Source organism: Chiloscyllium plagiosum, unplaced genomic scaffold, assembly GCF_037043375.1.
Source record: "Chiloscyllium plagiosum isolate Xiang-an unplaced genomic scaffold, Cpla_swu_hap1 HiC_scaffold_23, whole genome shotgun sequence".
NCBI lineage: Eukaryota > Metazoa > Chordata > Chondrichthyes > Orectolobiformes > Hemiscylliidae > Chiloscyllium > Chiloscyllium plagiosum.
Genome location: NW_028270161.1, coordinates 48593397 through 48617527, shown reverse-complemented (window position 1 = coordinate 48617527; position 24131 = coordinate 48593397). Strand labels below are relative to the sequence as shown.

The 24131-nt window shown below is 43.9% G+C and overlaps 1 protein-coding gene across 4 annotated transcripts in view; it reads right to left on the bottom strand.

Moving 5' to 3' along the window:
• The window catches only part of ptpro (protein tyrosine phosphatase receptor type O), a 171239-nt gene that overhangs the window by 63566 nt on the left and 83542 nt on the right, over nucleotides 1-24131 (bottom strand). For all 4 annotated transcript variants that reach the window (XM_043713538.2, XM_043713539.2, XM_043713540.2 and 1 more), the window contains 4 exons: nucleotides 19807-19959; nucleotides 17525-17977; nucleotides 16497-16658; nucleotides 2418-2614 (listed from right to left, as the gene is read on the bottom strand). In XM_043713538.2, coding sequence (XP_043569473.1) covers nucleotides 2418-2614; nucleotides 16497-16658; nucleotides 17525-17977; nucleotides 19807-19959 — 965 coding nt within the window. The remainder of the gene's footprint in view (nucleotides 1-2417; nucleotides 2615-16496; nucleotides 16659-17524; nucleotides 17978-19806; nucleotides 19960-24131) is intronic.

Sequence of the window (24131 nt, the reverse complement as noted above, 5' to 3'; positions counted from 1 at the left end):
AACCTGCATCTCTCTCCATGCGAGAGGGATATATGGTGATATACTGCTCGAGAATAATGACATCACAAACCTTGGCTCAGGTGTAGAGGCAGGTCACTGGGATTAAATGTGTACTGTTGGCTTTATTCTATATCCCACTGTAGTTCACTGAGCTAACTGACCCGTTCTATATGTTCTGTTCAGACTACTATATGGAACAAAAACAATTGGGGCAGTCATAATTTCTAACATGTTATTATTTATTATTTAGTGCTCAGATCTAAATTTACTTCTTTCACTTTGAGTAAGAAGAATTTGTACCTAAAGCAACAGTACCTGAGCTCCAGTATACTCTGATTTGTCAGGAGGACATTTTTTAAATGGTATAGTGCTTAGCCTGCAAGAAGAATATATTCCCAAACCAAACAAGCTCAGGCTAAATCAAAAGGGCTCTAAGTGGTGCATTAAATAAATGTAAGGAAAGATAAATGACTAAATCCAAAGGGGATATTAAAAGATGATCAGAGAGACAAGAAGAGAGAAAAAAACTGCAACTGAGGCCAAACATATAGAATGGTTACAGCCCAAAAGGAAGCCACAAGCTCAACGTATTCATGCTGGCAATCGATAAGAGGATCTCAGCATGTCCCAGCTCGGTCAGGGCCCAAAGACAAGTCTAGAACACAGGATTGGAAACAGGTCATTCAGTAACATCATGGCTGATTGAGTTGTGTTCTGCTCCACTTCTTCTCTGCACCTCAGAATCTCCAACTCCCTTATCTATCAAAAAACTGTTTATTCAAAGTGAGTTAAAGAAAGACCCAGTCTCCATTATCTTTTGGGGAAGAGAATTCCACACTCCCTCAGAGAAAAACAGTTCACCATATCTCAGTCATAAAATGGAGACCTCTTATTCTTAAAGCATGCCTCCTAGTTTTAGGTCTCACACCTTCCCCCAACAGCAAACATCCTCTCAGTATCCACTCTATCCAAGTCCCTCGTGATCTTCTGCTTCAATAAAATCATCTATCATTGTTCTCAACTCCAATAGATGTAGTTGTAACCTGTTCAATCAGAGAAGCCTTTCATCCCATGAATGAGTTGAGTGGAAAAGTTTCAGAGAACACCTCTGGGAAAAAACGTTTCTGAGAGCATCTCTGGGATACCTGCACCAACCAACCCCACTGCCCTGTGGCTGAACACTTCAACTCCCGCTCCCACTTCACCAAGGATATGCAGGTCCTGGGCCTCCCCCATCGCTAAATCCTAACCACCCGACGCCTGGAGGAAGAACGCCTCATCTTCTGCCTTGGGACCCTGCAACCACACGGGATCAATGTGGATTTCACCAGTTTCCTAATTTCCCCTCCCCCACTTTATCCCATTCCCATACCTCCAACTCGGTACCACCCTCTTGACCTGTCCATCATCTTTCCCATCTATCTGATCCACCCTCCTTTCTGACCTATCACCTTCTCCCCAACCTTCATCTACCTATCACATTCCTGGCTGCCTTCTCCCCAGCCCCACCCCCTCTCCCATTTATCTCTCCACCCCCCTGGCTCATGAGCCTCATTCCTGATGAATGGCTTATGCCTGAAACGTCGATTCTGCCTGAAGTGCCGTACTTTTCCAGCACTACACTTTCGACTCTGGTCTCCAGCATCTGCAGTCCTCACTTTCTCCTAGTCTGTTCAACAAATCCATGCTGACTTTCCTCATTTAATCCATATTTGTCCAACTGACTGTTAATAATCCAGTGCAAACTTATTTCTAAACACTTTCTCACCACTGATGCCAAGCTGACTGGCACAGAATTGTTAACTTATCCTTACATCCTTTCTTGAATATTTACAATTCTTGAGTCCATTGGCAGGACCCCTGTGAGTGAGGAGGATTGGAAAATAATGGCCAGTGCCTCTATAATTTCTACTCCCATTTACCTCAGTACCTAAGGATAGTGCTTTATGAACGTCCTGAATATTTAATAGCCACTCTATGAACTTTTAGTCCGATCAGTATCGCTACTGCCTCTTCTTTCACTATAATTTTGGCAGCATCCTCTTCCTTGCCTAACAATATAAATACTGTTTCTGCACTCTGTGGTAGGGCACAACTTCGTACTAAGAGTTCTGGATCACAGTTGCAAAGATCAGAGCATAAATTTGACAAAGAACAGAGGAAGGAAAGAATAAATTGGACTGCATATTGGATTGCACACGAGGCAGAATATCTTGTCTACTTTCATTCATAATGAAGAAATGAAATATTGTGTATGGAAAATGAAAAATGGAGAAATGGAAACCTAAATAGTGCTGTTGGCAGTGGGGAAAATTTGAGGTGGCTTTCATACTTAAATCATTTGAATTAATAAACAATATCACAGCAAATGGTTCCATTTTATTTAATGTGCATCCATAGGTAACAGTAGCCAATACCTTGTAGCAATAATGAGACTCAATTCTCTGGCCCTCTAATTGCTGCTGACAAGACAGAGATACGATCGACACAATACTATCGTAGTTGTTGTCTTGTGAGTGAGTCCAGGATACGTGGGCTGTAATAGAATTCAGCACCTTCACAGCGATGTTCTGAGGGCTTTCAGTGATCTCCTTAAACCACTTCCCAAAGGAACCTTCAAAAAGAAAAACATGTCAAGTAATCTTCCATGAAAAGAGAAACAACACCGGACTTGGGAAGAATATAACCGAATGGCCGTAAATGTAGCTGCAGGGCATCGTTAGTTTTTGATGTTTCTACAATGGTAAATCAAATGCCTTGGCAGAACATGAATCAGTTTGAGTAATCGCAAGGATAACTGAAAAATAACAAAAAAGACAATGTATTTATAAAGAACCATAATTACATTTTTGTGAGGGAATTCCAGAGCCTTTTACAATCAACAAATTATTTTGGAGCACAGTGACTATTGTGCAGGAACACGTGGTAAATGAGCACCAGGTAATCTGTTTTTGATGATACTGGTTTATTAAAACACAAGGAGCGATCACTTTACCATCCACTCCAGCGTGCAAATAAAGCCTGCAAATCAACATTACAACTGAAGAAAAAAAGACTTCTGACAATGCAGCACTCTCTCTGTAGAGCACTGCTGTGTCATTTTAGATTATATACTTGGACTTCAATTCACAACCCAAGCTGTTGCTGACACCAAGTGGATACTAAAGAATATGACCATGGAGCTATTTAAACACTTCTCATCTGCCAGGCCATCTCAAAAGCACAAGAAAGAAAATGGAGAGCACCTGGACAGAATCTTATGAGGATCATGGTATAAGCTGGACAGCTTGCGATGGTCGTGAAGGACCTCTCTTTGAGGAGGCTTGCTGCATCTTGGCATACTCAAGCACGCAAGAGAAGAGTAAAGAGCCTTCCCCAGGCCCAAACACCACGTGGACAGAAGCCAAGGACTGCAGCTGATCACCTGCACTCAGCAGTGCCTTGGTGTAACTGGTAGCTGCTGCTGCAGTTCACCCTGACCCCAGGACATGGGCTATAGGTGAATGATTTCTGGATCAGTGGTGCTGGAAGAGCACAGCAATTCAGGCAGCATCCGAAAAGCTTCGAAATCGACGTTTCGGGCAAAAGCCCTTCATCAGGAATAAACGTCGATTTCAAAGCTTTTCGGATGCTGCCTGAACTGCTGTGCTCTTCCAGCACCACTGATCCAGAATCTGGTTTCCAGCATCTGCAGTCATTGTTTTTACCTCGTTGATTTTAACCCTACTGCGAATCCTCTTGCAAGGATGCCTGCCTTGAAGAAGTTTTCCTCCTCTCTCTACAAGAATCTCAGGGAGTCTCTCTCCCACTGCAAATCCCAGGTCATTTCCTCTGCCCTGAAGCTCTTCAACCATGTCCTGAAACAAACCCGCTACTCTATCCCCACCCCCACCCTCCTCTAGCTTATCTCTCCACGCTTCAGGCTCTCTGCCTTTATTCCTGATGAAGGGCTTTGGCCCGAAACGTCGATTTCGAAGCTTTTCGGATGCTGCCTGAATTGCTGTGCTCTTCCAGCACCACTGATCCAGAATCTGGTTTCCAGCATCTGCAGTCATTGTTTTTACCTTATAGGTGAATGAAGGCAGGATGGGGGTCCCTGAGAAAGTAGGTTGGCAGTGAGTGCAGGAGGGTCTCTCTCAACGGGACCCCCCTCCAGTGACTTTTTAATGCAGGGTCCTTAGATCAAACCACCAAAGACCTTTGAATAAGGAGCTGCCAATCTAAACCCCAGGAGGCCGCAAGCAAACATGCATCTGTGTAGGATGAGTTGGAGACAGAGTTAATACAAGCAAGGATAGGATGAGGCCTTTAAGATGACATTAATTATGCAACCTGCCATCTGATTAAACGCACCCTGCCACGAAATCCACCAGGGGCGAAGGCACAGGATTCTGTCCCTTGAGTGAAGGTCAGCAAGGAACCAAAAGAGAGAAAAAATACAAAAATAACAGAAAGTGAAACAGACAACAAAAAGAAAGCAAAAGAGAAACAAAAGAGAAAGTTGAAAGCTGGCAAAAGTTTAATGGAAAATACTCTCCCCAACATTGTGGCACATTTTGTTATGTGCCACATCTTCATTCGAGGTAATGTTCCCATCTTGCGAAGTTCAATTTAAAGGAAAATGGATGTGGCTTTGAGAGAATCAACAGATGATATACGTTACAGTAATTGTGCTTTCCATTACTTTATGTTTTGCGATTGATCTCTGCTGCCCTGCTTCTCTCCATAAGAAGTCAACAAATTCTACACTGACTCATTTAATGACAATCAATCATGTACACTGTTTGGACATTCCTACATATGCATAATTAGTTGTTTTACCATTTCAGGAAACACCCCTTTTGCCACCCATGTAATGAGTAGACTGTTATACAGTTGTGGATGTTGTAAATAGGCTTCAGCAGCTTCTGCTGTTCTAGACGTCTCTGAAGTTTAGATTCTTTACCTTCATTTCGAACTGGTCAATGTGTCCAATATAATCAAAAGATGGGAGAGGTATGCACATCTCTGGGCAAGCCTGAATCTCTTAAACGGCTGCTGTAGCCATTAAAGGGGAAGCTCAGGACCTTAACAACACTGTGATGTCTTGGAGTTGTAGAGCAAGGGTATGAGTAATAATTGGGAGGAGAAGCTGCAGAGTTTCTTCACTGACTACTCATCAGCAGAGGGATACACATACAAGTTTCTGGGGTGACTTAATTTCACACAGGAACTACTGAAAATTCTGCTTTTATTATGTTTTAGAAGTGCAATGAACAGCTCATGGACCAGAAATCTTCCATTCTACTGCGGTCCAGCCTCTTTCAAGACCGCAATTTCCATCAGACAAGGAGGACTCAAGGAATTGGTGCAGATGTGTACTCCTCAACATCAATGTCCTCAGTATTACTCATACTCATCTCAAGGGAAGTTCCTTTTACCACAACCACGTGCAGGTCATGGGATTTAAGACTAGACAGTGACATCACCTTCAGGAAAGGAAGAAAGAGGGGAAAAGAATGCGAGCTGATGATCCGCAAACTCATTGGAAGGTGTAGAATAGGAGGCACCCACTGATGGACATCCACTTATGGCAGAAGCAAGCATTCAGGAAGATCATATGAACAAGGAATAAGAGTAGGCCACTCTACCCTTTGAGGCTGCTAAGCCACTCAATAAAATCATGGCCGGTCTGATTTTAACGTCTCCTCTGCATTCCAGCGTACCCCTGATAATCTTTCATCCCCTTGGTCATCGAGAATCTACCTCGGTCTCAAAAAAAAATTGAATATTCTGCATCCACTACCTTGTGAGGAGGGGACTTCCAAAGACCCTCAGCCCTCAGGGAAAAAAAATGTTTCCTCATCTCAAATGGGCACCCCCTTATTTTTACTCCATGATCCCTGGTTCTAGATTGTCCCACTTTGTCCCCTCAAGATCTTATATACCAGTTGTTGTTACCTCTGATACTTTTAAACTCCAGAGGATACAGGTCCAATCTGTCTTGCCTTTCCTCATAAGGCAATTTACTCATTCTACGTATTAATCTAGTAAAGCTTTTCTGCAATACTTCAAACACATTAACATTCTTCTCTAAGTGCAGTGACCACTTTGTGTGCTCAATAATGCACATTCATAATCTTGCATTCAGTTCCCCTCGCAACAATGGGCGGCACGGTGGCACAGTGGTTAGCACTGCTGCCTCACAGCGCCAGAGACCCGGGTTCGATTCCCGCGTCAGGCGTCTGACTGTGTGGAGTTTGCACGTTCTCCCCGTGTCTGCGTGGGTTTCCTCCGGGTGCTCCGGTTTCCTCCCACAATCCAAAAGATGTGCAGGTCAGGTGAATTGGCCATACTAAATTGCCCATAGTGTTAGGTAAGGGGTGAGTGTAGGGGTCTGGGTGGGTTGCGCTTCGGCGGGTCGGTGTGGACTTGTTGGGCCGAGGGGCCTGTTTCCACACTGTAAGTAATCTAATCTAAACTCTAACATCCCTGACTACTTGCTGAAGCGGCTAACCTTCTGTGGTTCAGCCACACCCCCTCAAGTAGTGTTGGGCTGGACTGGATAGAAGCAAGGCTGAAGTTATGAATGAAGGAGGCTGCACAGTGACAGCCTAGACAATCACATTTGAGAGACAGACCTCCCCCAAATAGTCCTTGACAAATCTGCTGCTAATCACATCTATTAGAAGGTAGCATTTTGCTGGGGCACTCTCAACTGCTTCATTCTCCAACCCAAGCTACAATTCCATTCTTTCCTTCTCTTTCTCCACAGGGAAGGCACAGAGATGTCTCTGCCTACCGTGAATGCCACATGTATGCTCCAGAGTCAGAACCAGGGCAGAAGAGGACATGATTGCACTGAAAGGGATGGAGGATGCTGCCTGGGCTGGAACATTTCAGCTTTGAAGAGAAACAACATAGACTAGGATTGTTTTCCTTGAAGCAAAGGTGGCCGGGAGGGACCTGATGGAGATCTACAAAATTATGAGCTGCAATTTGAAGGTGATAGGTATAAACTTCTCTCCTTAGTATAGGGGTCAGTTATCAGGAGGCAAATCTTTAAGGTCAGGGTGGGAAGTTCAAAGGGGATTTAAGGAAGAAGTGTTTTATCCAGAGGCTGGAGATGATTGAAACTCTCAACCTGCAAGGGTGGTAGAGCCACTACAATGTTTTATAAGTATTTAGATGAACACTTGAAATGCCATAGCATACAATGGTATGGGCCAAGTGCTGGGAAATGGGATTAGATAAGTGTTTGATGGACTATTACAGACAAGATGGGCCAAAAGCCACCTTTCTGTGCTGTAATATGGCAGGTTGAAAAATACAAGTGTCAGGCAATACTGTAGTAAATGTGAAACTCAACCTTCAATGAGGAAAACTGACAATTAGTTGGAAGTCCTGCTCTAAGACGTACGACAACATTAGCATCAATAGTGGTGGGCGGCACGGTGGCACAGTGGTTAGCACTGCTGCCTCGCAGCGCCAGAGACCCGGGTTCAATTCCCGACTCAGGCGACTGACTGTGTGGAGTTTGCACGTTCTCCCCGTGTCTGCGTGGGTTTCCTCCGGGGGCTCCGGTTTCCTCCCACAGTCCAAAGATGTGCAAGTCAGGTGAATTGGCCATGCTAAATTGCCCGTAGTGTTAGGTAAAGGGGTAAATGTAGGGGTATGGGTGGGTTACACTTCGGCGGGTCGGTGTGGACTTGTTGGGCCGAAGGGCCTGTTTCCACACTGTAAGTAATCTAATCTAATAGTGCAGAAAGTGTTTCCATCCAACCCCAATGGGAACGCTTCACTCCGACAGCCAATCAGCAGAGCTGGATTTACTCCTTTTCACAATATTCAGAGTAAACCTAACCTTGGACAGTGCAGCTCAGTGTGACAGGAGCAACACTAACAGAAACAGTATGCCCACTAAATTGCATTGTTCTGATCATGGACAGCTATTTTCTCGCATCATACTGTTGCTTTGAATGACTTGATCTTTGTTAGCAGTTTCTTAAATATGTTGTGTGTGAGCAAGAGTCTTAAAGAATGACAGCAAAATAAGAATGCACAGGAGGTGCCATGAATCTTATCTCACACAGAGTGGTCTGGTCCAGATAGGCAAACTGGGAAGAGCCATGAGGCAGCTGCTCTCCATACTGGAGATAGCTCCTGCAAGAGCTAGCTACATGGGTTACTCAGGACTGCAATCATTAAAGGTGAAGGCTTTGATATGAACCTTTCCTTCCTGATTGTCTGCATATCCTCTCCCAGTGTCAAAGAGTCAGAGACGTATAGCACGGAAACAAGACCCTTCAGTCCAGCTTGTCCATGCTGACCAGGTATCCTAAATTAATCTTGTCCCATTTGCCAGCACTTAGCCCATATCTCTCCAAATCCTTCCTATTCATATACCCATCCAGACGTCTGTTAAATGCTGTAATTGTACTAGCCTCCACCCCTTCCTCTGGCAGCTCATTCCATACACGCACCACCCCTCTGAGTGAAAAAGATGTCCCTTAGGTCCCTTTTACATCTTTTCCTGCTCACCTTAAACCTATGCCCTCTGGTTTTGGACTCCCCTACCCTGCAGAAAATACCTTGGTCATTTATCCTAACCATGTCACTCACGATTTAATAAGCCTCTATAACGTCTCCCAGCAGCCTCCGATGCAGCAGGGAAAATAACCCCAGTCTATTCAGCCTCTCCCTCGAGATCAAAACCCTCCAATCCTTGTGAATCTTTTCTGAACTCTTTCAAGCTTCACAACATTTTTCCTATAGCAGGGAGACCAGAATTAAACACAATATTCTAAAAGTGCCTCAAAATTTGAATGAGGTTCCAGTTGCTGACAATATCTCCCTTCTTAGAAATGCAGTAGTGTATTGATTTTTTTTTGATATTTCAAAAATATTCTTTATTCATAATATATTTTGATGATCTGTACAATTGGTGGTGCCATACACACGTTTACATTCTATTTCTTTACATACAGAGATGGGAATTAATCATTCGTATATACAGGTCTGTAAGTTTACCATCCATATATTTAGCTGAGGCTTCAGCGGAGCCCACTTACTGCGTGGGCCCGATGTTCTTCGTTGGCAGTCAGACGTTACACAGTGGTCTTTCCCCACCGCGCCTTGGCGGCAGCTGCCCCAAGCTTCAGCACGTCCCTCAACACGTAGTCCTGGACCTTGGAATGTACCAGTCCGCAACACTCAGTTGGGGTCAACTCCTCCAGCTGAAGATCAACAGGTTTTGGACAGACCAAAGAGCGTCTTTCACCGAGTTGATGATCCTCCAGGCACAGTTGATGTTCGTCTCGGTGTGCGTCCCGGGGAACAGACTGTAGAGCACGGAGTCCCGCGTCACGGCGCTGCTCGGGATGAACCTTGACAAACACCATTGCATTCCTCTCCAGACTTCTTCTGCGTAGGCACATTCCTGAAGGAGGTGTGTGACAGTCTCGTCCCCTCCGCAGGTGCTTCGAGGGCAGCGTGCGGTGCAGCTGAGAGTCCGGGGCATAAAGGATCTCACAGGCAGAGCCCTTCTCACCACCAGCCAAGCCATGTCTTGGTGCTTGTTGGAAAGTTCTGGCGATGAGGCATTCTGCCAAATGGCTTTGACAGTCTGCTCAGGGAACCGCTCGATAGGATCCGCCCTCTCCTTTTCCTGAAGGGTCTCAAGGACACTACGTGCTGACCACTTCCTGATAGACTTGTGGTCAAAGGTGTTTTTCTTCATAAACTTCTCCACGAAGGACAGGTGACATGGAACGGTCCAACTACTCGGAGCATTCTGCGGCAGCGAGGCCAGGCCCAGTTCGAACTGGTCACATATACACAAGAGTCTGTGCATGGACAGCAGATCCGAGCAGAAAACGGTGACATCATCCATGTACAGGGAGGCCTTAACCTGCAGGCCCCTGCTGCCAGGAATAGTCACCCCTCTCAGGCTCGCAGCCTTCCTGATGGACTCGGCAAATGGCTCTATGCAGCACACAAACAAGGCAGGAGATAGGGCAGCCCTGCCTGATTCCAGATCTGACTGGGAAGCTATCTGATTCCCACCCGTTGGTGTAGAGCAGTCTGATCCAATTGCAGATTCCCTCCCCAAAGCCCATTTTGGAGAGAACATCTCTCATATACGTATGTGGTATCCTGTCAAAGACTTTCTCCTGGTCCAGGCTGATGAGGCAGGTGTCCAACCCCCTGTCCTGCATGTAGGCGATCGTATCCCTGAGACTCTTAGCAGTCTTCCTGCCCGGTACAGCACAGGTTTGGTCAGGGTGAATCACCGACCCTAGAGCAGACCTGACCCGGTTGGCGATGACCTTTGCCAAGATTTTGTAATCCGCATTTAAAAGTGAGATTGGTCTCCAATTTTTGAGTTCCTCCCTCTCCTTCTTCCGCTTGTAGATGAGGGTGATGATGCCTTTCCTCATGGATTCGCTCATGGTACCTGCCAGAAGTATACTGACATACACCTCCGACAGATCCTGGCCAATCAAGTCCCACAGAGCGGAATAGAGCTCAACTGGGAAGCCGTCGCTTCCGGGAGTTTTATTCTTTTTGAAGGACTCGAGGGCCTTGGTCAGCTCGTCCAGAGATAGCGGCTGGTCCAGCCTCTCCCGTGTTCTGTCATCTAAGACCTCCGTGATAGAGGACAGGAACGACTGGGAGGCCACGCTGTCAGTCGGCTTCGCGTCATACAGACTGGCATAGAAGGATTTGCTGATCCTCATGACGTCAGCCTGAGATGACGTTACCGAGCCACCTTCTTCCTTCAGGCTGCTGAGCACGGAGCTCTCTTTGTGCACCTTCTGGAAGACGAAATGTGAGCACGTCTCATCCTGCTCCACCGAGCGGACCCTAGACCGGAAGATGATCTTGGAGGCCTCCGAGATAAAGAGCGAGGCTTGCTGGCCCTTCACCTCCTTGAGGTCCTCCATGACATCGACCCCCATCGTCTGCAGCAGGAGCAGGTTCTGCATACTTTCCTGGAGCTGGGACAGTTTTCCCCGCCTCTCTCTCGCCTCCTGAACACCTTTGAGGATGAAGAACCTCTTGATGTTCCCTTTTACTGTTTCCCACCAGTCCGCTGGGGACACAAAGAGGGGCTTCACGGTTCTCCAACCTGCGTAGTCCCTCTTGAACTCCTCAATGTTTCCCGGGGTAAACAGCTTGGTGTTCAGCTTCCACGTTCCCTTACCAGCCCGCTGCTCGTCCTGTAGGTGACAGTCAGCCAGCAGGAGGCAGTGTTCAGAGAAGAACACCGGCTTGACGTCGGTGGATCTGACCGAGAGTGTTCAGGACACAAACAAGTAATCTATCCTTGAGCGGATAGACCCGTCTGCCCGTGACCAGGTGTATCTACGCTGCGCTCCGTCTGCAGGGGTGCTGAAGACGTCGTGCAGCTTGGCATCTTTTACTGTTTCCATCAGGGCTCTGGACGTGGTGTCCAGTTTACTGCCCCCCCCCGCCGGATCGTCCATCTGCATCAATGATACAGTTGAAGTCTCCGGCCTGGACGTAGCCAGCAACAGTGGAGGCTGCTGCAGGACGGCCAACCGTTCACTCTTACCCGCTGGGGCATACACATTAATCAGTCTCAGGGGAGCATTCCTGTACATGACGTCAGTGACGAGGAGGCGCCTGCCCACCATCTCCTTAACCTCGGAGATGGTGAAGTTGCCTCCTCGCATCAGGATACCCAGGCCGGAGGTGCAGCTATCGTTGCCCCCCGACCAAACTGACGGCCCATGGGCCCACAAGCTTGACCATCTCCTGTACCTGATGAGGTGCGGTATCCCACACTCCTGCAGAAACAGGACATCGGCTTTAACGTTGACCAGGAAGGCCATCATAGAAACACATCGCGTAGCCAATTTGATGCTACGCACATTAACACTGGCAATTTTTATCCTCATTTTAACAGTTTATGAGGTTACCAGTGTCTATTTGCTGCTGGTCCTGCCTCTCTGGGGTAGCTATCTGCATTCCTGTGGTGATGGCAAAATGCTGGACACTTGCGTCATTCGTATATACATACAACAACTGAAGACTCTGTCCCCAGAATAGGAAGGATATCATCACCCAAAGAAGGCCACCATAGCTGACACTAGCCTCTCCTTCTACTCAGTGTTACTGTCAGATAATGAGGGGGAAGATTGGGTCCCACATTTTAAACCTCTCTAGATTGGTCAAAACATTATTTTTCCTCTTTTAAGCATACAACTATTACTTAAGTTAAAATGTAAATCACTAAGAAAATAATGGGGACCAATTACCAAGGTTTTCTTGAGTGAGATTATTGAAACATACCTAAGGAATAAAAACAAAAGCTCATCATCACATGTACACTCAAACACGGGTAATACGCTTAAAAGGGATTATATGTGGTCTAAGCATTGAGAAAAATGTCAAAAAGGAAGTTATTTGAGGTTTTTAAGTGCTAGATTTTAAACTTGCAATCGATTAACGGTTCACTCCTATTCACTGCAGTAGCAGAATCTGAGTTTGAGTTCTTGGTGAATGATTGCATTCGCAAGTATATTTTATCAGAGTAAATGAGAGATCCAGCAGGACCTGAAAAGGAAAGGTTTCGTTGTTGATAAATTCATGTCTCCTTCTCTCAATCTGCTGCTCAAAAGCAGTTGATGAAGTATCGTTCAGGATATATGCCAGAGTTTATAGAATCATAGAATCTTTAAAGTGTGGAAACAGGCCATTTGGCCTAATGGATCCACACTGACTCTCCGAAGAGCATCCCACTAAGACCCACACCCCTATTACTCTACATTTACCCCTGACTAATGCACCTAACCTACACCAGACTGCACTATTTATATAAATATCATGTGAACACAGGATTATTGTTTCACCCCTTACTTGCTTCTCTTGGCCTATATTCCACAGCCTTGGCTATTGTTACCATTGTAATATATATTGACAATTGAACCTATACATCTTTGGACTGTGGGAGGAAACCGGAGCACCCGGAGGAAACCCATGCAGACATGGGGAGAATGTGCAAACTCCACACAGACAGTCGCCCAAGGCTAGAATCGAACCTGGCTCCATGGTGCTAACCACTGAGCCACCGTGCTGTTTTGGGCTCTGTTCTCTTTCCAAGCTGGCTGACTGACAGGTCAGACTTGACTCGTGTGAAATTATCAGACATTTGTGAATTAAATAGGACATGCAAGTTGTCCTGAAGCTGATGGTTGCTTGGTTTCAAGTTAAAAATGTTAACTTCAGTGCAGGCACCATGGTCACATGAAGCTTCCTTCAATCATGGTCAGGTGAACATGCAGTAATTTTAAAATCCATGTTTGTGTCTTTTTAACAAGAGAATTTACCACATGAAACTCTCAGGTAAAAAAATCAAATGGTGGAAGTTAAAATTGAATTGTCAATATATATTACAATGGTAACAATAGCCAAGGCTGTGGAACATAGGCCAAGAGAAGCAAGTAAGGGATGAAACAATAATCTGTGTTCACATGATATTTATATAAATAGTGCTGTATAAAAGATAAGGATAGTGTGAAAGGCAGTCTGGTTTATCTGACAGTTGTCCTGCAATAATCTGGGAGATCTAGTTACAGTGAAGCCTAGTCATGATATCCTTTGACCTCAAAGAAGTAGCCATCCCAGTCCAGAGGTTTATTCAGACTCAGCATACAGTGTATGTCACTATTCACCCTCTAGTATCTGCAGTGAAGGTGTGAAGACAAGTCATCTTTGACATGCTGAGCTGGGAATGGATGCATGCGTTTCCTCTGGGTTTCCTCCCACAGTCCAAAGATGTACAGGTTAGGTGAATTGGCTATGCTAAATTGCCCGTAGTATTCAGGGATGTGTAGGTTAGGTGCATTAGTCAGGGGTAAATGTTGAGTAATAGGGGTGTGGGTCTTAGTGGGATGCTCTTCGGACAGTCAGTATGGACCCATTAGGCCAAATGGCCTGTTTCCACACTTTAAAGATTCTATGATTCTATAAGCTCTGGCATATATCCTCAACGATACTTCATCAACTGCTTTTGGGCATCATGTTGAGAGAAGGAGACTTATCAACAATTTATCAACAACGAAACCTGTAATTCCTTTTCTGGTCCTGCTGGGTCTCTCATTTACTCTGATAAAATATACTTCACCAAGAACTCAAGCTATCTACAGATTCTGCTACTGCAGTGAATAGGTATGTAAAAACAGATCATTGGGTATTGAGAAAAACAAATTATTTGAGGCATCGCAAAATCTGAAATACATCAGCCTCTCTTCGTGACTACTGCAGTTCAACTGATGTATGTAGCACTGTCGGAAGATGGAAATGAATTGCCATCTATCTCGTTGTCTGGGCTGCAACATATATTGATTGCTGCAGTATCAGGAATGCAGCAAATTGCAGGCTTCAGGAAAAGGGAGCCATTAAAACAAACTAAAGGATGTCAATAACTCAGATAAATGCCCACTGCCTCAATGCCCGAGAGAAAAGGCTTTAACTAAAAGATCACACCATTCCTTTAACAAATATTCAATTAACAGTAATCTGCCCATTTAATACGGGATAGAGCCTTAGAAGAAAATGTAAAATTATATACTGTGAATTGATATTACAGCCACCTGTCCACTTGCACCCTGTCTAAAAATTGCAACATATAACCCTGAGAATGAGCTAAAAAGGTCAAACGTCTGATTTTCCACCATGCGTGTTGTAGAGCTCCTAATTTTCTGTCTGAATCATTGACAAACCTTGACAAAATTCCAGTGATCATGCCTGAGGATAAGTTTCCAACCAGCTTCGATGTTGCTTTAGTTAAATATTTTAAATCTACAAACCTATTCCTTTCCTATCAACATTAATGAAAAATCGATTTTGGCAGAAACAAGGTGCAAGCCTTTCTAAACAAAGGAAAAAAAACCCGGTAACTTGATAGTATAGAACTTGAATACTGCGGTAAAGAGAACCATGTCACCACAGGTTTTTGTCTTGCACTCATTGAGGTAAATGTCACAAAGAGAATGTGTGTGTTCCTTTTTACTGCTAATGATCAGTGTTGGAATATAAAGGATCTGAGCTTTCATACTCCCAGACTAATTGTCCCAATAAGCAATTCCAGCAGCATGCGTTTTTGGGAGGTTGAAACTTTGTTTTGCTCCTTTGTGGAATGTGGGTTTTACTATCTAGGCCAGCATTTATCAGCCCTCCCTAACCACCCTCAAGTTGGTGGTGGATAGCTGCTTTCCTCATCCACTGCACGTGAAGTGTGTACAAGGTAAATCACTATCGCACACACGCTCTGGACTTTTTCTAAAAATTACATTTCGTTTTCACACACAACCCAAACAATGTTTGCATACAGATGAAAGTAAAACAGTACTGTTACAAAAAACAATTATCTCAGTCACTTCCATGACAGACCTGTTGACTTCGAATAATTGGATGGCTTGAAGCTGATTTGATTGATTTTTACAAAATTTCTCTGCCTGCAAGCAGGAAAATTTCCTCTGCAAGAAATTTCAAAATGCAGAGAACAAACATGGCTGCCTCATTATGTGAACTTCCACAAGTTCAAAGTCCTGTTCCTAAACGAAGGCTGATGTGTCTGTCGATTCCAATCATTCTGCATTGTTATTTGACACCTTGAGAGTCATCCAGTGTCAGTGTTTGAATTATGCATTCAATTCGAAGTTACTCTTTTGAATTCATTTCAAGAAAGCCCTGATACATCAGCCTGGAGTGTTGCTTTCAATACCTCTCAACCTGAGGAGCAGAATTAATCCACAAAAAGAAAAGTCAGGTGACCAACCTTTGCAGCCTTCTCTTCAGTTTTAAAATTTTACTAAATTTTAAAACTGGAACATGAAGCAAATGTCTAACAATGACTCAACTTATATCGCACCTGAAAAGGCAGCATAAACTTGTGTTTATTTGAAATTTGACAGTTTGACATTAAGATCAATCAGTGTCAGATGAAAAGCTTTAGACAACATGTGTCTCTTTCCATGAATATCATGGAATGTTTTCTCTGCTTTAAAATTCATGGATACATTTTACAGACATTCATGATTTTCTGAAGAAAAGTAGGTACATATAGGAACTATATTATACCATCTTGCTGCTAGTTCTCATATTATCCATTAATTGTCGATTATAAACAAGTTCAGTCAATTAAAGTTCATGCAACGGTTAAAGCATTAAGCTTGGCCCACTGCACACATGCTTTGACAGTTGTATAAGGGGGTATCTATATTGCTTTACGCTCTGAGGGACAGCACAGTACATCCGCAGTTTTAAAGCAGTTGCTCAACATGCAATGCACATGCTTATAACTGACACATTAATTGGGCATGAAGGCAGTGGGACCTGTTTACTTATTTGTGGGTTCAATGCTTAGAGCTGTTCTGCACAGTGTTTTTGCCCCTGCTCTGGGATAACTGTGGATTCAATTCCTAAGCGTGGCTCTGAAATTGAATTTGTCTGCAGGAGCTACGTCATTCATGCAACAATGTACTTACTCAGGTAAAACGTCAAAGCTTTCTTGGTTGAGCTCTCTCTAGTTGGACAGATTCCAAAGGAGCTGACAGTTGTTACATTGACATTGTACTTTCCCGCCTCTTGGAGTTCGAGCTCAAAAACATAACTGTCATTTTCTACTGTGAAAACCTGACCAGGGTTCCCTGCAGGAGAAAGAGTAAGATTAAAATTTACATGCAAAATACTGAAACTATTTTCAGTGCATTTTTGATACAGTCCTCTGCAGGGAGTAAATGTCCAGCATGTATTCATTTTAATTTCAACAGTATGAACCTACATAAATATCCAGTATAGAGGGTTTAAAGAAAGGATCATATTAGACTCAATTTCCCTCTCCACGTTGCTGCCTGTTGAGTTTCTCCAGCATGCTCTGATATTATTTCATATCTCTGGTATTCACATTTCTTTGTTTTCATTACAGTATCCTGGAGAAAGGCTTCTGTATTCTCAAGAATTTTCCAGTAAAAAAAACATGCAACATTTAAGAGGCATTTGGATGGGTATATGAATAGGAAGGGTTTGGAGGGATATGGGACGGCTGCTGGCAGGTGGGACTAGATTGGGTTGGGATATCTGGTCGGCATGGACGAGTTGGACCGAAGGATCTGTTTCCATGCTGTACATCTCTATGACTCTAATTTGTGTTTGGAAAGTTTCTTTTTATCATTTGCATCCATCTTGAGAAAAGAAATCATATGATTCTAGCTCAATTCAATTTGTCAAGGCCTTAGGGATCAAAATACTGGTGGGAATTCTCTTTGAAATACTGCCTGGGGACTTTTTAACATCCACTTGAGGAGGGAAGACACAGGCAGGTATAATGTCTTATCCAAAACACGGCTCCTCTAACAGTGTAGGACTCACTGAACAGAAGGATCAGCCTTGAGTGGAGTCTGAGCCCATAGTCTTCTACTGGTAAGTGTACAACAATGGACAATGATGAGACAACGATGAATAAGATAACACAATAACATTTTTTAAAAGTGGTGGTATCGATAGCTTAACTTACCTTCCCTTTGGATGTAAATGTTGAAGCCATCGTAAGCTGTATATGATTTTGGGGGGAACCACTGGAGCACGAGCCACACAGTCTCCGGACCGATCACGGAGCGCACAGCCGCTGTGGTCGCATAAATAACATTTGGAGAATCTTCTTCAGTAACATTCATTATATCTAAATAATCGCTTCCACTTGCTGAAATCTCTTTACTGTCTGGATGCATCTCCAGCGCCCAATTAGCTTTCGTTTTCTTGTCAGCGTCATTAGTGAATTTATTATCACCCCGTTCGGTTGACTGGTTTGCTGTGGGGTCACTGATCTCAGTATCAATTGCATTGCTTCGCTCATCAGCAGTTTTATTAGTGTTGAGAAAATAATGTTCATGACCAGCATGAATTTCGCCCTCAGACTGGCGTCTCTTGTACACAATCTTCATTGACACATTACTGGGGGGGTAGGGTACTGTCAAGGGTAAAAGAGAGATTTGCTTATTGATGAGATATAAAGTCAAGTCAGAATGACTGATCGTATGTTTATTCTAAGCTTTTAAAAGAGCTTTGTACATGTTACTAAGATATTGAATTAGGACTCCAATATGAAAAGAAAGACTATAATCGGCTAAAACGAACACATAGTTGTTCTGCACACACAAAGCACATTGTTTTCACACTTCTGACATTCTGCACTATTGTCAGAATTTACCTGCCCCTGGATTAGACAGTCTTGCGACAAGAGCTCATGTCGGAAGTTTAAATTGAGAGATCTGTGCACCTGATTTGTAGCCAGCACAACATCTATTGCAGTCGCAAATTAATCTCCCTGACTCTAAATCGGTGCCTGCGCTCTCAATATTGTTCTAGCTGCAGAAGCTCTGTGCTGAAAATGTGCGCAATATATTTTGTGGAGAGTGTGGTGCTGGAAAAGCACAGCAGGTCAGGCATCATCCCAAGAGCAGGAGAGTCGACATTTCAGGCATAAGGCATTCCTCAGGATTGAGCTGAGAGATTATTTGGGAGGGGGGTGGGGCCGGGGAAAGGTAGCTGAGAATGTGATAGGTGGTTGAGGGTGGGGGAGAAGGTGATAGATCGGAGAGGAGGGTGGAGCTGATAGTTGGGAAAGACTAAGGACAGGTCAAGAGGGCGGTGCCGAGTTGGAGGCTTGGGACTGGGATAAGGCGGGGCGGGGGGGAGAAATGAGGAAACTGGTGAAATCGACATTAATCCAGTGTGGTTTCAGGGTCCCAAGGTGGTAGATGAGGCATTCTTCCTCCAGGTGTTGGGTCATTAGGGTTTGGCGATGGAGGCAGCCCTTGGATGTCCTTGGTTGAGTGGGAGGAGAGTTAAAGTGTACAGCCACAGGGCAGTGGGTTGGTTGGTGCTGGTGTCACAAAAATGTTCTCTGAAACGTTCTGCAAGTTAGTGTCCTGTCTTCCCGATGTAGAGGAGATCACATTGGGTGCAACGGATACAGTAGATGACATGTGTTGAAGTACAGGTAAATTTCTGTCGGATGCGGAAGGATCCTTTGAGGCCTTGGATGGAGGTGAGGGGAGTGGTGTGGCCGCAGGTTTTGCACTCTTGCAGTGGCAAGGGAAGGTGCCGCAGGTGGAGTGTGGGCTGCTGGGGAGGCGTGGATCTAACAAGGGAGCCACGGAGGGAATGGTCTCTCTGAAACACTGATACGGGTGGAGAGGAAATATATCCCTAGTGGTGGGGTCAGTTTGCACGTGGCGGAAGCGGCAGAGGATTATGCAATGTATACGGCGGTTGGTGGGATGGAAGGTGAGGACAGGAGGGTTCTGTCCTTATTACGTTGAGAAAGATGGGGTTCATGGGCGGACGTGCAGGAAGTGGAGGAGATATGCTGGAGGGCATCATCGACCATGTGAAAGTGTATCCCACCCAGATCCACACCCACCTCCCCAAATCCCATCCTTGTAACCCTGCATTTCCCATGGCTAACCCACCCAGCCTGCACATTGCTAGACACTCTGGGCAATTTACCATGGCCAATCCATTTAACCTGCTCATCCCCGGAATGTAGAAGGAAACCGGAGCACCCAGAGGAAACCCACACAGATATGGGGAGAATGTGCAGACTCCACACAGTCGTTGGAGGGTGGAATCAAACCCAGGTCCCTGGTACTGTGAGGCAGCAGTGTGAACCACTGAGCCATCATGCCGCTCCAGTCTCAGTTTTCTCTGGATGAGAGCCTATCTGCCTAGTATTCCTATAGCTACCTCTGAGCTTTGGCACTACCACGGCGTTACCATTTGTAAAGGCAGTTTTACCTGTTCGATGATGTTTTGGCTCATGTCCAACAGCACTGTACTCCATTAACGGAACTCGATTAACATTAGCCTCTGCCACCAGTTGGAATGTAATGTTACTGTAGCATGTTCCAGGTAGCCAGGTGTTGAAAATTAACTTGCCCTTCAGAAAATCTGTTTTTAAAAATTATAGACAATAAACAACTCAACAGTTACATCATGCAATCAGCACAGCAAGTCTGTTTTAGAAGCCTTTAAATTAAAAAAAAAGGGCAATTTAAAAAGGGACCAATTTTGTGTGGCTGTGGCAAAGAATCGAGAGTGCGGTGCTGGAAAAGCACAGCAGGTCAGGCAGCATCCGAGGAGTAGGCGAATCGATGTTTCGGGCATCAGCCCTTCATCAGGACTCTGATCTCCAGCATCTGCAGTCCTCACTTTCTCCTCCCTGTGGCAAAGAATCACTTGTTTTCCATCATTTTCTGATAAATGGTGATTGACAGACTCTCATTTGGAAAAAAAACACTACGTAATATTCTTCCATTGAAAGATGGCCATCATGCAGGGACATGTTATATTGCAATAAGCGAGAAGGATTGTGTGTTCCCAAAATACCATCAAACTCTGCCAGCGCATGAAAGAAAAACAGCTTGTTGCTGACCAACTGTATGCAATCCATTTTCTCATGAACAGGAAGTTAGCATGTGATGAAATTCTTCGTACTTGTTCAGGGATCTTCACATTTCCAGCACAAGCAGTATTTTGCTTTTATTATGCTTCATACACGTATTTTTAAAATATAGAATAGCTTCTCTACAGTATGGAAACTTTGGCCCAACAAGTCCACACCGACCCTCCGAAGGGTAACCTACCCAGACCCATTCCCCTACTCGACTATTCTAGTTCCCCCTCACAGACTTAAGACACTCTGCACTCACTACACACACACACACACAAACACTTTCTCACACTCACAACCCCCACCCCAGACAGACACACACACACACAGACAGACAAAGACCCCCATGCACACATATATTTTGTGGGGTGAATTTGTACTTGCAGAGTTACATTGTACTTTGCTCAAAAATTGCATACATTCATGTAGAACTCTGAGCTCAAAAACTGCATGAATTTATGTAAAACTCTGTTATCTCACTTTTTAGATTAGAATCAATCTAAACATCAGGTCATAGACAGAGAACACAGGGGGCTAACACCTTCAACATATTGTCTAGCTATCACCATTGTTAACAGCTAACCCGAGAATGCAACTTTAAAAAAAAGGTTTTGTGATTTACACATGAAAGAAGTGGAACTATCCATGTATTCTAACAGATGAAAGGCTTAACAGACAATCAATTTTTCAATGTATAATTTCAGTTACATCACACTGCATATTTTTGCTTTAATTCTGTGTTACGATCGAGCCCTCCACTATCACCTGATGAAGGAGCATCGCTCTGAAAGCTAGTGTGCTTCCAATTAAACCTGTTGGACTATAACCTGGTGTTGTGTGATTTTTAACTTCGATTATTCCATACTTACCCCTAACTAATGCACCTAACCTACACATCCTGAACACTATGAGCAATTCAACATGGCCAATTCACCTGACCTGCACATCTTTGGATTGTGGGAGGAAACCAGAGCACCGGGAGGAAACTCATGCGGACACGGGGAGAAACGTGCAAACTCCACATAGACAGTTATCAGAGGCTGGAATCGAACCTGGGTCCCTGGCGCTGTGAGGCAGCTGTGCTAACCACTGAGCCACAGTGTCACCCCAAACATTGAATTCAAATTCAACCATCTGCCATGGCAGGATGTGAACCTAGGTCCCCAGAGCATTAACTCCATTTCCAGATTACTAGCCCAGTGATTATACCACTAGGCCATTTCCTCCCCTCACACTTCATTAATAGCATTTGTGGCACAGGTTTAGAAATAGCCCAATGAGATCTCACACCAAAACTAAACTTGTGCAATGTGAATTGGGGGCGGCTCCCAAACTAATAGTCAAATGAACAATTTTTCTTGTAAGTCTCTCACTCCAGCTGTCAGATCAAATTGTGCATTTACATTATAACTTGCATGGTTAGTATCAATCAAACACACCAGACTCCATGGAGGGGGTTCCACTTTTAACCATCTACAAAGGGTTGGCTCATGGACGAATTTGAATCTCATCCACCTGTTGAAATGAATCCTGAATCATTTATAGAACAAACAAGTTTTGATTGTGTCAAAAGGGACATTCGAGAGGGTGTGCAGGTAAACATAAACTGGACTTTCAAACCTGTCCAACACACTTGATGCTGGAAGCCTCATAAGTAGACACTTTCTAACCTCACCACCCAACGAATATATAATCATCTGGGAGAATCAAACAAAAACGCAGAACAAAAAGGGGTTAAAAAGTGGTAGATGACCTGGAAAATGTATATTCAAGGGCCTAAAATGAACAAAACTAGTTCAACAGAATACATTAACCATGCATGCATTAACAGTTTATATTAACTGTCCATATGTTAACTGTTAAATCATTTACCTTTTATACAATGCAATCACATAATACTGTAATTCATTCTGAGGTTTATGTCTTTTATAAAGAAGTATTATAGCCACAGGGTTGTGTGTCTGAACTATGCTTGCAGTCTTCCCATTTATTCTCCTGAAGACAATGGGAACTGTATTGTAAGATTAAGACAAAAAGATTCAGAAGTAGAAGGCTAACACTGAGGTCGTAGTCTCAAAGTGCCTTTCACAAAAAGGTTCCTTCTTGGAATTTTGAGTTGAAAATGCTCACCAGTGCACAGTAATATTCAAAATTAGGGAACAACCGGACTCTGAAGTTAAAAAAAAATATGCAAACACATAACTGCAGAAACAAAAACCAAAATTGTTGGGAAAACCCACAGGTCTGGCAGCATCCGTGGAGAGAAAGCAGAGTTAACCTTTCAGGTCAAGTGACCCTTCTTTAGAAGGGTTCATGTTACTAATTCTGGAGTCCCAGAAATGGACTGTAAAGAGATTCAGAGTGCTTCCTGGGGTTGCAAACTGAGCAGAATCGGAGGTAGAAATTGAGGTATCTTAATGCAAATTGTTACGGGGAGCAAAATTTCATAGTCTTTCATGAAGCTCCAAATTCAAAAAGCAGTCGCCAGTTCTTTTTTTAAAAGCTGCACATTAAAGAAGTAATGGAGAAGTTAGTCACAGCCAGGAATTCCTTCTTTTCTCAGGAAGGATGGATTGAGACTAGTTTGAGAAGCTTTCCTTGGGAAAATGCTCATGTGCATGAGTCCGACGCAGAGCTGTAATTTAATAAGGAAGATGGGGTGGTGAATGGAGAGGAATGACAAAGGGAGACAATGTAAACAGAGACCAGGGGAGAGAGATATAGGAACATCAGTAAGCCATTCAGCCCCTAAAGCCTGCTCCTCGCTTCAATTAGATTATGGTTCATCTGCACGCTATTTACTCACCTTGGTTGATTCCCTTTTCCTAACAAACATCCAAATGTTCAATTAAGCTAGCCTCAACAGCATTTTGGTAGGAGAGAAAGGGGAAGGATAGCAAGTGAATACAGAGGCTAGAAAAGTAGATAGGGCAAGAGACAGTGAGGCTGTGTGCAAGGAAGTTAGAGCAGGAAATGCTTCCAATGGGGAAATATGATCATTTTCTAAAGCACCTGTAATCAGTTCATTATATTAGAAACAGGAGTTATTCTTTGATTCAAAAAGCTACAAATTGCCCAGTCAAATTTAAGAAAAGGCTAAAGGAAATAGATCACTTTGCTTAATGAAAGCGTGGCAGTTCCTAAGGAGAGTGAATACCTCAAGAACACTGAACAAATTCAATTTCACAGAATTATAGGGTACAGAAAGAGATTATTGCCCCTTCCTAAAAGTGTAACGTTATAGGATTATATCTTTTGATTGATAAATTATGGACGTCTAAAGTATTTATCAATTAGGTGTGGGGGGCAGATCAAAAGGGAAAGTCTGATTTGTTGCTAGGATGGTGGTCAGAAATATTCACATCTCGGGTTATAGTAGCCTCTTTGAATAGTTCTTCAGGAGGTGGTCTGTGTTTGGAATAACCCAAGGGAAGGTTTGAATATCAAGTGTAAATCTCACTCCCCTCCCCCTCACATCAACCTATTCATTCCCTCAGATCAGAGAGGATTTTAAAGGCAACCACTAAACAAAGGGATGTTTTGAACAATCCATATACTTTTCAGATCAAGAGAAAAGTTTAATGTTAAACATAGTCGATTTGCATTTCTATCTGAAACTAAACGCCGTGTATCACATTGCCATGGAGATGGGATGAGGAATGAAGGTTCC